Source organism: Macaca mulatta, chromosome 9 (assembly GCF_049350105.2).
Source record: "Macaca mulatta isolate MMU2019108-1 chromosome 9, T2T-MMU8v2.0, whole genome shotgun sequence".
NCBI classification, from domain to species: domain Eukaryota; kingdom Metazoa; phylum Chordata; class Mammalia; order Primates; family Cercopithecidae; genus Macaca; species Macaca mulatta.
The window spans coordinates 31,384,230-31,397,387 of NC_133414.1; the positions used below are offsets into that span (position 1 = coordinate 31,384,230).

The following is a 13,158-nucleotide window of genomic DNA, read 5'->3' on the forward strand; positions in this document are numbered from 1 at the left end:
CAGGCACGGTGGCTTACTAATCCCAGCACTTTGGGAGGCCGAGGCGGGCAGATCATGAGGTCAGGAGTTCGAGACCAGCCTGACTAACATGGTGAAACCCTGTCTCTACTAAAAATAGAAAAATTAGCCAGGCGTTGTGGCGCATGCCTATAATCCCAGCTACTCAGAAGGCTGAGGCAGGAGAATCACTCGAACCCTGGAGGTGGTTGCAGTGAGCTGAGATTGTGCCACTGCACTCCAACCTGGGCAACAGAGCAAGACTCCGTCTCAAAAACAAAACAAAACAAAACAAAAAACAAAAAAAAAGTGTTCTTGTGTCTAATACCATTTATCCCTCATTGGCCCCGGCCAAACACAGAGTTGAAAGAGTTTGCCTGCACATCACCCACTGCTAACTCCTGAGTCAAAAGAGAATGGTGGGTTCACAGGGAAACTTACCCCGCCTCTGAGGTTCTGGAAGCAGAAGTGCTCTGGGCCTCCCCAGGGCCTCTCGGTGTGCTGCGGCGGCTTTCGGAGTCACTCACGTGTCCTTTCCCCGCGGACATCTTACGATGTGTGAGGGCCGCAGGGCCATCCTCATGCCCATTCTGCAGGCCCTGGCCTGCTCGTGTCCCAGTCCTCGCTGCCTGGCGCCCCTTGGGGTTATCCTCGCGCGGTGCCGGGAGGTCTCTCGACGGTTTGTATCCATGAGAGATCAGGAGGTCTTCTACACTGTACATGATGCCCAGGCTTCAGCAGAGCTCAACCGCTGGAACCATGGTGGTGGCAGGACCCAGCACTGCGGAACAACAGAGAGCTCTATTTGTGACCAGGTCTCCCTGGGGGTCAGTCTTACACCTCCTCGTCCCGTGGTCCCCCCACCAAACCAGACCACGGTGATGGACACAACACAGAACCTGCACAGAAAGAGGAGACACAGGGATGGCTCTGCCTGAAACTGCTCTCCATTCTATTCATGTAGAAAGTGGGTGTGGCTCTGGCTCTAGAGGACGTCGTGGAACCCTGAGGACCTCACCCTTCGATGGCTGCCTCTGGTAGAAGAGCATGTGGCACGGCGCTTAAGCAGTGACATCAACACTGTCCACCTTCCCCTTGTCCCACTCACAAAGAGCAGGCGGAAGGAGTGTGGACAAAAAAAATACAGATCTGGGAGCTGCAATGACTCCTTCATGTTTCTAAAAAGAGAAACTACCAATATCCAGCTTAATCTCAGGACATGCCCCTGCTTTCATCCTGTAGACATACCTTTGCTCTACGAGAGAGTGAGATCTTTAATCAACACAGTCATGATACGCTTCAGCGGAAGCGACTGAAGCAGCAACTGCCAGGGCAGCCCCTCCATGGCAGTTAACTAGCAACCAAAAATAGATTTTAATTCTTTGGGTTCATGATGAGAAAACAAACAACACACTGATCAATCATACACACCCAACTCACTATACAATACCAAAGTTCTCTTTTCCTTATGAAAGTTTTTTTTTTTTTTTTTTTTTTTTTTTGAGATAGAGTTTCACTCTTGTTGCCCAGGCTGGAGTGCAGTGGCATGATCTCGACCCTGCAACTTCCGTCTCCTGGGTTCAGGCGATTCTCCTGCCTCAGCCTCTCGAGTAGCTGGGAATACAGGCATGCGCCACCACGCCTGGCTAATTTTTTGTATTTTTCATAGAGACAGGGTTTCACCCTGTTGGCCAGGCTGGTCTCGAACTCCTGAACTTAGGTAATCCACCCACCTCTGCCTTCCAAAGTGCTGGGATTACAGGCATGAGCCACCACACCCGGCCTCCTTATTAAACTTTTATGAATCAAATTTCTTTCTAGTAGATCTTGGGGAAAAGTTTTTGCATCTCTCAGCCAAGGATGTCCACACCCAAATCCTGCTATAGTACCTGAATCAACAGCAGCAACTTCCTCCAGTGTAAGCTGCACAAAACGAGAGTGCCCACAAAGAATGAAAATGGGCAGAAACCTACCTGAAAGCAAAAGAGGCAGAGCCGCCCTGTTTATTCCTACATGAGGACATCCTTCTTCCTAAGTCTTCCCTTTGATGATAAGGCGTAAGACAGATTGGTCAGCCGGATCCACCCACCACTGCTTCCACGAGGGCTGATGGTAATGCTGGCCTGGGTGAGAGGCACACAAAAGCCACAAAAGCCAGCCCCACCAGAAAAGCTCAGCCAGCTCCAGCCCCACTTTGCTGGTGGACGGAAATAGAGTTGCTGCAGCCATGGCGAACAATGGCCAGGAAATGCCTGCTGGTCCATGCGCAGGTGAAAGGAAGATGCCTGCAGCATGTGCTTCCTGTCACTGGGAGCTCTTACTTGGGTCCGTTGCACAATTCTGCTGTGCCTGTCCTCACTCTTCATCACCTGCTAGATTACAGTAGGGAAAGTCTCGCCTGTCAGCATGGAGAGTACCAAACTTTGGAAGTTGATAATTTTCCATTATGTCCCTATATTTTATGGAAGCTGACAAGCTCTGGCAGCTACTGTACTAGTAGAAAAATCTCCATAGCAACTCTGCCACTCCTGACACTCCTACTGCATGTCTTTCGGGGAGTTGTACAACTTGGGTCATTTGCTTCAACAGACAAGGAAGGTCCAGAGAAGCAAGAGTTTGTTCTTCGACTCAACAGAGGAAGTTCCACCATGTGAGGGATTATAGAGGAATGAGATCCCATCACAAGCAAAGGGCTTCAGGAACACAGAGTCAGGCTTTAGGGCAGGGTCTTTGGTTTGTTTGACACTTTATCCCCAGCAACTTGCACACAGTATGCACTCAATAAATACTTGCTGAGAAAATGCACAAATGAGAGACAGAACTGTTTGAGCTAGGTTTTGAAGAATGGTTAGGAGTTCATTAGGCAAAGAGCATGTGTATGTGTATGAGAAGGGGAACTGGCATTTAAAATAGATTATGAGTAGAATTATCCCAAGGGTAAAGAAATGAGGCTGGGCACAGTGGTTCACGCCTGTAATCCCAGCACTTTAGGAGGCTAGGTGGGTGAATCACTTGAGGCCAGGAGTTTGAGACAAGCCTGGACAACATGGTGAGACCCTGTCTCTACTAAAAATACAAAAATTAGCCAGGCATGATGGCAAACACCGTTAATCCCAGCTACTCAAGAGCCTGAAGGAGGACAATCGCTTGAACCCAGAAGGCAGAGGTGGCCATGAGCCGAGATCATGCCACTGTACTCCAGCTTGAGTGACGAAGCAAGATGCTGTCAGAAAGAAAGAAAGAAAAGAAGAAAGAGAGAGAGAGAGAAAGAAAAAAGAAAGGAAGGAAGGAAGGAAGGAAGGAAGGAAGGAAGGAAGGAAGGAAGGAAGGAAGGAAGGAAAAGAAATGGCTTAGTAACAGAATCCTGGCAGCCTAGAACAAAGTCCCCAGGCTCACTGGTTCAACATCACACACAGGGTCAGCATCACAGTTAAAGTTAGCATTAGGTCTCACGACACTCAGTTTCTCTCTCTTACTATGCTGGGCTCTTTAAAATAAAAGCAAATTGCACTGTACTCCAAGTGGCCACCAAACACACTGAGGAGCAGGCATGTGCAGCACACAGCTGGTTGTGCTACAGTCCATTTGTCAGAATGGCAGAGAAGACATAACCCTCACAAAACACAGATGTGGGGCATTTTCTTCCTGGGGCTGGATAGGTTGGTCCAATATGGCTATGTGTTTGCATGGTAATTATATTTAGTAAGAATATCTTTCAATCGTAGTTAATGGATTCTTCCCTCCCCCGCAGCCCAATAAACTCTTCCTCTACAAACTCCAAGGAAAAACCTGAACTATTAACCCAGGATTGCAGCACACATGAAATCTAATAACATCAACTATTAATGACCATCTGTAATGTGCTAGATTCTGTACTGGCACACTTTCATTCATTCTATGCTTCCAGCAAACTTCTCGATGTAGACAGAAACTTCTCCATTTTCACAAGAAAACTGAGGCTGACAGTCCAAGGTTACACAGCTTGTGTTAGATCCAAGGTTTGAACTAGATCTGTCTAGCTTCAAAGTTCAGGCTACTAATTTAGGTTCACCCATCTATATTTTCTTCCTTAACATCAAAAAAGTTTCCTAATTTACCAAATAATCCATGAACATAAATAAGGAAAGATACAAGGCATAGTGGCATTAAAATTAAAAACCATGTATTTAAAAGGAAAAAAATTCTCCTTTATTCTCTAGGAGCAGGATGACTCTTCTAGATGACTCTTCTCACACACCACACACGCATGCACATACACGCGCGCACGCACACACACACACGAATTGATGCCTCACTTGACTATAACGTCTTGATGGCAATGCTGGTGTTAATGTTTAAATGCTCAGTAATGTGATTCGTTCTCGAATACACCATGCAATTGCCTTGTGACCTTAACAGACCTCTTTCATCATTTGGGGTTTTGAGCTTTTCATAAATAACATGGGGCTATCATAAAGCATGCTGTATGAAACTGAAATGCATATATAATAAGTGGGAGATGAGTAACTTTAAAAAAATAAATTCTTAAAGAAAAAAAAGTCCTATATAGAAATAGCCATTCTTATCTGCAACATTAATAGAATTTGGACTTAATTTGAGTAGACAACAGCAAACCACAAATGGGTTTGGGCAAGGGAAATCTGGCAGGAAAGCAGAGGACTAAAGTGGATAGAGCGAGAACAGATGGGGGACCTGTAGTTACAAGTCCTTTCTATTGTAACATGCACAGGGGGCTGGCAAAGGGGATAAGAAAAAAAAGGAATAATAAGAGTAATTTTCAGGAGAAGAAGTACAATGGATTTTAGCCTCAGTGACGAGGATAATGATCATTCCATTAATAGAAATATAGAAACTGGAAATAATTGTTGGTTTGAGAAGATGACAGCTCATTTGATTTTGATTTAACCAACCTAGTCTCACAAAATTCTCTTTTCCCCAAATCATCATCAAATGGATTTTCATCAAAGATTAATTATGTGTCCTTCCAAAGAACCTGAATAAGACCACTTGTGCAGCGATCTTATTGCATGGCACCTTTTCAAAGTTCTTTAAATATTAGCTCTATGGTGTCTATTCAAATGGAAGGGATTATAAAATTAGGAAGTTGCTGTTAACCATCCACTGACATTGAGCATAGGGCTGGGTTACCTCCCGCTTTGCTGTTGGGATGAGTGTCTGTTTCTCAATGGTGCAAGGTATTTATCTGTGAGCTGAATCAAGCCTGAGTCACTGCACAGGAGGAAAGGAGAGAACCCTTTGGGTCTCAGTCTTCTCCTGAAAGAGTAAAATGAGAAGGCTGAACTAGAGGTTCTTTAGAGTCCTTCTAGCTCTAGGGAGCAGCCCCCTTTCTCTAGCCTATTCTCGCCTGTGAGGAGCAGCAGGCATCGAAGTCAGCTGCCCCAGGAAAAAAGAGTACAGCTTGTGGCCATGACACAGGCAGGGCTAAATAGGTCATCTGAAGACAGAACCTCTGACCTTGGCCTTATTAGCACCTATGCAGAGGCCACCCAAAAGAGCAGAGATAAATGGCCACCCACTGAGGAAAGGAGTGGGTTGGGGTAGGCAGGCCAGAAGCGAAACATCCAGCAATTCTCCATCCCAGAGTGCAGGTGCTTCACACTTACGCCAATGTAAATTCATCAGGGCACTTGTTTTACATTGGAAGTGCCAGGCACTGGGCTGAAGAATATAAAGACAAATAAGACCCCATCAGCACCCTCCCTTGCAATGCTATGGTCTACATGGTATTATTTCAATTATGGATTCTCTCATCACTAAAGGTTGAGACTGGCGAATGAATGCCATTTAACAGGTACCATCTTCTCCCTTTCCATTTATAAAAATAAACATTTTAATTCTCATATTTACAGTTACAACGCTCAAGACAGTGAAAGGAAACAAAACATTAAGGAACTCATTAAATCAACCAGAGCTTTTTTTCCTTTTTAAAATTGGCCTAGAACACAAACTAAAAATTAACTTTAAAAAGAGAGACAAACATACTATTAAAAAGATGAAAAGCATGGTCATCCTCACCTGTAATCAAAGAAATGCAAATTAAACCAAAATGCCATTATTCACTTATGAGATTAAAGCTTTTAAAAAGCAATGCTTGTTGTTGGTAAGGGCATGAGGAGCTACAAGGGTTCTCCTGTTTGTGTGTGTATAAATGGGGGGGGTGGGGGGTGCAGGCTATATGTAAATGAAAATGAGTATTTCCCTTCTTAAAAGTGATTAGCTAGATTTGCTGGCTCACACCTTTGATCTCAGCACTTTGGGAGGCCGAGGCAGGCGTATCACTTGAGGTCAGGAGTTCGAGACCAGCCTGGCCAACATGGTGAAACCCCATCTCTACTAAAAATACAAAAAATTAGCCATGCATGGTGGCGCTCCCCTGTGGTCCTAGGTACCTAGCAGGCTGAGGAGGCAGGATCCTTTGAACCCGAGGCAGAAATTGCAGTGAGCGGAGATTGTGCCACCACACTCCAGCCTGGGTGACAGAGCAGATACTCTGTCTCAAAAAAAGAAAAAAAATTATTAATATGTAACAAAATCTTTAAACATCTGAAACCCTATGAAATAATCTCACTTCTTATGATTCATCCCAATGAAATAATCAGAGATACACATAGTTTTATATAAGGATGTTTATCCAAGTTTTAATTATAATAACAAAATTAGACTAAATGTCTAATTTAGTAAAAAAAAAAAAAAAGAAAAGAAAAGAAAAAAAAACTTCTGGGCCAGGTGCAGTGGCTCATACTTGTAATCCCACCACTTTGGGAGGCTGAGGTGGGCAGATCACCCAAGGTCAGGAGTTCGAGACCAGCCTGGTCAATGCAGTTAAACTCCGTCTCTACCAGAAAGACAAGAAAACTTAGTCAGGTGTGGTGGCATGCACCTGTAGTCCAAGCTACTCGGGAGGCTGAGGTGGGAGAATTGCTTGAACTTGGGAGGCGGAGCTTGCAGTGAGCAGAGATCGTGCCATTGCACCTCACCCTGGGCGACAATCAGACTCCATCTCAGGAAAAAAAAAAAAAAAAAAATTCTGGTGCATCCACATGGTGGACTATAATATGTATACACACGCATAAAATTCTGTTTTCAGGTATACAACAGCACAGGGAAATGCTTATGATATCATACTAAATAATAAAGACAGGATACAGAACCCTATATTCAATGTCATACCAAATTTGTTTATATACATATGTACTTGAAAGGGGAAAAAACACTGAAAGGAAACATACCAAAATATCAGCAGAGGTATTGGACTCTGAGTTTATTTGTTTGTTTGTTTGTTTTGAGATGGAGTCTTGCTTTGTCGCCCAGGCTGGAGTGCAGTGACGCGATCTCAGCTCACTGCAAGCTCCACCTCCTGGGTTCATGCCATTCTCCTACCTCAGCCTCCCTAGTAGCTGGGACTACAGGTGCCCGCCACCATGCCCAGCTAATTTTTTTGTATTTTTATTAGAGACAGGGTTTTACCGTGTTAGCCAGGATGGTCTCAATCTCCTGACCTCGTGACCTGCCCACCTCGGCCTCCCAAAGTGCTGGGATTACAGGCGTGAGCCACCACGCTCGGCTGGACTCTGAGTTTTTAAAAAATTTCTTGATTTATACTTTACTGAATCTTATGATATTCTGTCATGAAATGTATTAGGTCCAATCATATGAAACTGTCATTTTGCATGTCAAAAATAGTCAAATATTGACAATTTCATATACTTACTATACTTAATATTAACTTCATATACTTAATGTTAGCTTAAGTATATATAACAACATACATAATATACACATTATTATATAATGTTAATATAACAATATTGTTTCATCACCAATCATCATTATTCATAACTTAATATATTACCAACATATTACATAACTTAATTAAGTTATATATAACTATTTCATCATCAGAAAAACACTTTCATAAATGAAATGCTGCTTAGGTTAGATTAGGAAAATGCATCTTTAAAAATATGTAATTGGAAGACTCAATGACAATAAAAGAAACATTGAAGAAAAGAAAAGAATAAATGAATAGTAAATTACATAAGGCTCTAGTATATGGTACATGTGCCTTATCTGCCAGAGAGACTCTTAACCTGTTTTCAGGGAGCCAAAATCACATGTGCTGCTGAAGAAATCTAATACAAGGTTACAACCAGCATTGTAAAAAGGTCTTAATTAGACACTGTTACTCCTCTAAAAGACCTAAAGCTTTTCAGTTGTATTCACTGACATTCCATGCTTAAGATGTAATTGGTCCTTCAAATTGTTGGCAGTTCAGTGTAAATATCTTTTCAACTGACAACATTTAGGTCTAATGCTATGATTAATATATAACAAAGTACTTTCTTTAAACAAGAGGTAAATCACCAAGACATAAAACAAACCAGAATGGAGTATGTTGCTAACTGACACGTAGGTTTTTAATGCTTTCCACAGATTTTTTCCTAAGGGTAGAATTGTGTATTTTCCTATGAACAATAGAATTGCTATTTCCCTTTCCAGTCTTAATTATTAAATAACGCAACAGTTCCAGTTGAAGTCCTGGGACACCAAGTTCTCACAGACTGCTGTTACCATGCCACACGTGTGATGACCAACTCTGCCAAGGCACTCAAGTTGTCAAAATCTCACAAGATGTAAAAAGTCATATTTAATCTGTGAAGTAATCATTTTAGGAGGACAACCTTAGCTTTCTTTAAGGTGACAAAAAAACAAATGAGTTGGAAAACTTGGGTTTAAGATCAAAAGGATCTCAGAACGTTAATCTCGCTGGGGTGGATTGGTATTAAGGCATTTGTTCAGAAAAAGAGAAAGAAAAAGAAAAAAGTCCCCAACATTATGCACTGAATTTTTTTCCTATTATCTCTTCTGACTCCTCTTTTCTTTCCACAACTAATGTGAATACACACACACATGCACTTACACACATACACTCTTTCTCCTGTCTTCTCTTTCATCTCTAAATTCTGTGTCACACAATTATTGATTTGGCTAGCAATATCTTTTATGAGACCCTAAGTACCTCATGAATATTTCTGAAAGATTAGAAGTCATTAAGAAAGGACTCAAACTGGATAAGATTTTTAAATCTTTTGGAATTTTTGGCTGTTTGCAAAAATAGCTGTAAAACATTATCATAGGATAGAATTTTATTCCCTTATCATAATAGATGTCAAGCTCCATATGTAAAGATACCTTAAATATTCCATTAAACTTACCCTACTTTTGGTTTTGTTTTTAAATATCTTCAGAATAAAAAAAAAAAGGCAAGTCTTTATCAAAATGTTCGACTTAAATTATTTCATATAATCTTTACATTTTTATTTATTTTCTATGTACAAAAGCCATGTAAAGTGATTTCAAAAGTAAACACTGCAAAATTCAGTGCTTAAGTAAAAAGCAAAAGTTCCTAGTAATCCCACTGTGCCAAGAGATAACCAGTAGCAACAATCTGGTTTCTGTTTCTCCAACTATTCTTCCTACACAGACAAGTTGCTTGCTTTTTTTTTTTTTTTTTTTTTTTTTCCTTTCCTTCTTTGGAATATATCTTGGTGCTTCTTCCTAACAGTATCTAAATTCTTTCATTTACATACAGAAAAAACAAGCTTTACAGGTCAACTATAAAGATAACCAACAAGCACAAAACTCTAAGGATACTTCACGATCTGATAATAAATCTGCCAGGCTATTTAGCCAGGCTATTCCCAAGCGTATGTATAGAAAGTTGTTGGGAAAGATACTTAGTTCCAGATAATCCAAATTTTTAACAAGACACCTTCAATTCAAATCAAGATAATTGAGGTTTTAGTATCTGGGGGAGGGGTTCCTGTATTTTTCTAAACACCATTTAGTGTTTAAAGAATATATCAAAGCCCAACCTCTCCCCTCCCTGGGCTGCTGGCATTTGTAAGTCAGTGGACCTCAACATTCCTTCAATCAGCAGGCCCTTGAAACAAAGCACAAGAGCAAGGTTTTAATGAGAGAGATAACCCTTCTCATCCAAAGGGGTAAAAACAACATCTGTTAAAAACCCAAGTAAACTGCAGTAATGGGTTCAGCCATAGGCCCAGAGGACTTCAGAGACAGTCTTTGCTTATCAAAATAAAAACCACAATAGAACAATTGTTTCACTCCAACGCTCTGTGTTCTAAACTCTCTCCAGATTAATTAGCATGGAGTTTCGCCAAGCTCATTAAAAGAAAAACTCCGGACTCCTAAGGATGACTGGTGTTTACTGTCCTCCCAAACTGGCCAGTGAGAACCTGGGGGAGCCACAGACTTCTGGGCTTTCTGTACTGATAACATTTCTAGGATTTATTTTTAAATTGCATGTTAAAAATTAGACTACAAGAATCTTTTCATATTTACTTTTTTTAAGTGAAAAAACTGGTCCTTATTTATTTTCCTTGTATACCTCCAACCCTGTTACATTTTATAGCTGCCGAACAATAGACCACAGGCTCCTGGAATCTGTGACCACTCAGATGAGTTATTAGATAACCCTGATGACTTTGTCAAGTCGTCCAGAGCATGTGGACACTCAGGCCAAACTTCTTTTTTCCTGAAACAGGCTTTCTCCACCCACCCAAATCCCCTAATTCTCCTGGGCCTGCCAAGGGCCTGGCCTTCCAGTCTCTGCAGCAAAGGGTGCAGTTTTACAGGAGGAAGGCCCAGCAGATTAAAGGCCTCTGTTCAACAAATATTTGCTCGCCCACTCCAGGCGGACTAACAGTTTGCTACATGCTGCATGCCCAGAGTGACACTTAGAGACTTTAGGAAGCTTGTTAAGCTGGTGACTAAGAATCAGACGCCTAATGTCAAGGTAAATAATTAAGTCCCAATCCACAGAACCTTATGGAAAACCAAACGACTTTACCAAACTCCCAATTTCACACGAAAACCAACACAAGTCCCATGAAATAGAATCTGCATATGATTTCCAAAAAAGCCTGTAGGCATTCTTGCTTTGCTGGGTGGTCTTAAAATTCTAAAATGAACTGACATTCCCAAAGTTTTACCTGTACAGCCCATGACCCTCAGTTTACACCATGCAGACTGCCTTTTTTTGCCAGAGCATTTCTGGCTGCCTGAATCCTACCCGTCAGGCCCCTTCCCCCAAATCTCTGTATTTTGCAACCCTAGCCCTCAATCTCTGGGATGTCTATTCCTTGTAAATCTGAAAAGACAAAAGGCTGGAGAAGGAAAACAAGTTGTGGGAGAAACATCACATTAAACTGTCAGGACAGGAAACCCTGGGAGTTGTGGTCTGCACTGCCCCACCCCTCTCCCCAAGACTAAGACCAAGCTACTGGATTTGGGGAGGGAATGAGGACACGTGAGGCGGGTGGAGTGGGTGCGGGGGTGGTACAGTGGGTGTGGGTGTGGGGAGGTGATGTGCCCAAGCTAATTCCACCAAGGCCTCTACTCCTGAAGCGCGTGGATGACCAAACACCAGGGCATGCCCAGGTAGTGCTGGCCTGAAGTTCTCATTTTTATTTTTTTCTTCAGTAGTGAAATCACAGCTTCTTTACAAACGCCCAGAAGAATCCCAGGCGCTCCGCTTCTTGATAGGAAGCGAGAGGGGCCCGTTTAGCTGCTAGTGCTGGGCCCCACTGTGGCCAGGGCATCGAGGTAAACCCTGGCGTTTTGGGGGTGAACGGACCCCGACTGGAGATGGGGGAAGCAGAGGGTGCCCGCGGAGATCTGAGCGCAGAGACCCTGGGTGGGCGGGCTCCAGATCCCATAAATGAGCTGATTAAGGGGATTTACAGCACTCCTAGGCAGGGCTCCTGCCCTTCTCCCACCCCACGCGCAGCCTGGAGCCGCACTCGCTGGGAGGCAGCCGCGATTAGCGCCCTAATCCCCAGCGCAGACCGCGCAGAGACCGGAGCGGGAGCAGGAGCGGGAGCGGGGCCGCCGCAGGAGCCCCCACCGTCCGGGGCAGTCCAGACTGCCCGGGCAGCGTGGGAACTGGGACCTCGGGGACCCAGCGCAGCGGCTGTCAGCTCCGGGGTGAGGTCCGCGAGGTCGGGGCGCGAGGGCGCGAGGGCGCGGGAGGGGTTGGACACAGGCTGGGGAGGGCGACTTCGAGAGGGAAGTGAGTGACCCCGGCCCCCCAGGCCTTCCGCGCGCCGAGGGGCGACGCGAGCGCTAACGCCAGCCGCGGCCCGCAGTGCCCGCCCCGGGACCCCCGCGCCCAGAGCAGGGCACCTGAGGGGAGGGGACACCCCTCCCGGGCTGGCAGGCGCCCTCCACCCCGAGGCTGCGGGGCCAGGCACCGTGCAGGGGGCCCAGGCGGGGCTGCGACTGGGTGTGCGGACACCCCCCACCGCCGGGGTGGCTGGGACCGGAGCGACGTCCCAGCTTGAGAAGTTGGGGGGAGTGCGGGAGGCTGTGGGTGAGGCCAGCGAAGCGCCGTGGGAGCGGCCCTAATGGACGGTGGGAGCCAGGAGGGTTAGACGCTGGGACTTACCGAGCGGCTCCCTCATGCCGCCTCGCGCCGCCGCCGCCGCTCCGGCCGGCCGGGGACCAGCGCGACCCGCCCCGCCTGCAGCCGCCGAGGCCGAGCATGCCCGGAGCACCGCCGTCCGCCCCGCCCACCGCCCGAGCCCGCCCCGCCCACCGTCCGGGTCCGCCCCGCCCACCGCCCGGGGCTGCCTCCTTTGCGCTGAGGGCGGTATCCAGGCCAGGATCTTCCTAGGCTTTCGGGGGTCTGCCCGCGTGGGTCCCGCGGAAGGCACAAGTAGGCTGACCACCCTTCCCTCTTTTCTTGTCACTTGGGTTTGGGCCACGTCAACCCTGTGGAAATGTCCAAAGACACACACACTCTCACAGATACACACAAAGCAAACATATTCATATACACTCACAGTTACACACAAACACACAAAGATGTATACAAACACACTCATATACACCCACACACAGATGCACACAAACACACTCACAGGAAACAGGCACACACACAGATACAGGACACACAGATGCACACAAACACACAGTCACAGACAAGTGCACACACACTCATATACAGTCAGACGCAGGTGCACACAAAAACACCCATACACAGTCACACACAGATGCAGCCAAACACACTGGCACATATACATACATACGCAGGAACACAGTACAGCTATACACACA

At 45.1% G+C, this 13,158-nt stretch overlaps 1 protein-coding gene across 1 annotated transcript in view; it reads right to left on the reverse strand.

Moving 5' to 3' along the window:
• JCAD (junctional cadherin 5 associated) overlaps positions 1-12,589 on the reverse strand; it is a 46,332-nt gene extending 33,743 nt beyond the window's left edge. Inside the window, exons 1-2 of the mRNA XM_001082542.5 lie at positions 12,488-12,589; positions 439-778 (exon numbers count right to left, since the gene is read on the reverse strand). Coding sequence (XP_001082542.2) covers positions 439-719 — 281 coding nt within the window. The 5' untranslated portion in view covers positions 720-778; positions 12,488-12,589. The remainder of the gene's footprint in view (positions 1-438; positions 779-12,487) is intronic.
• Between the last annotated feature and the right edge of the window lie 569 nt (positions 12,590-13,158).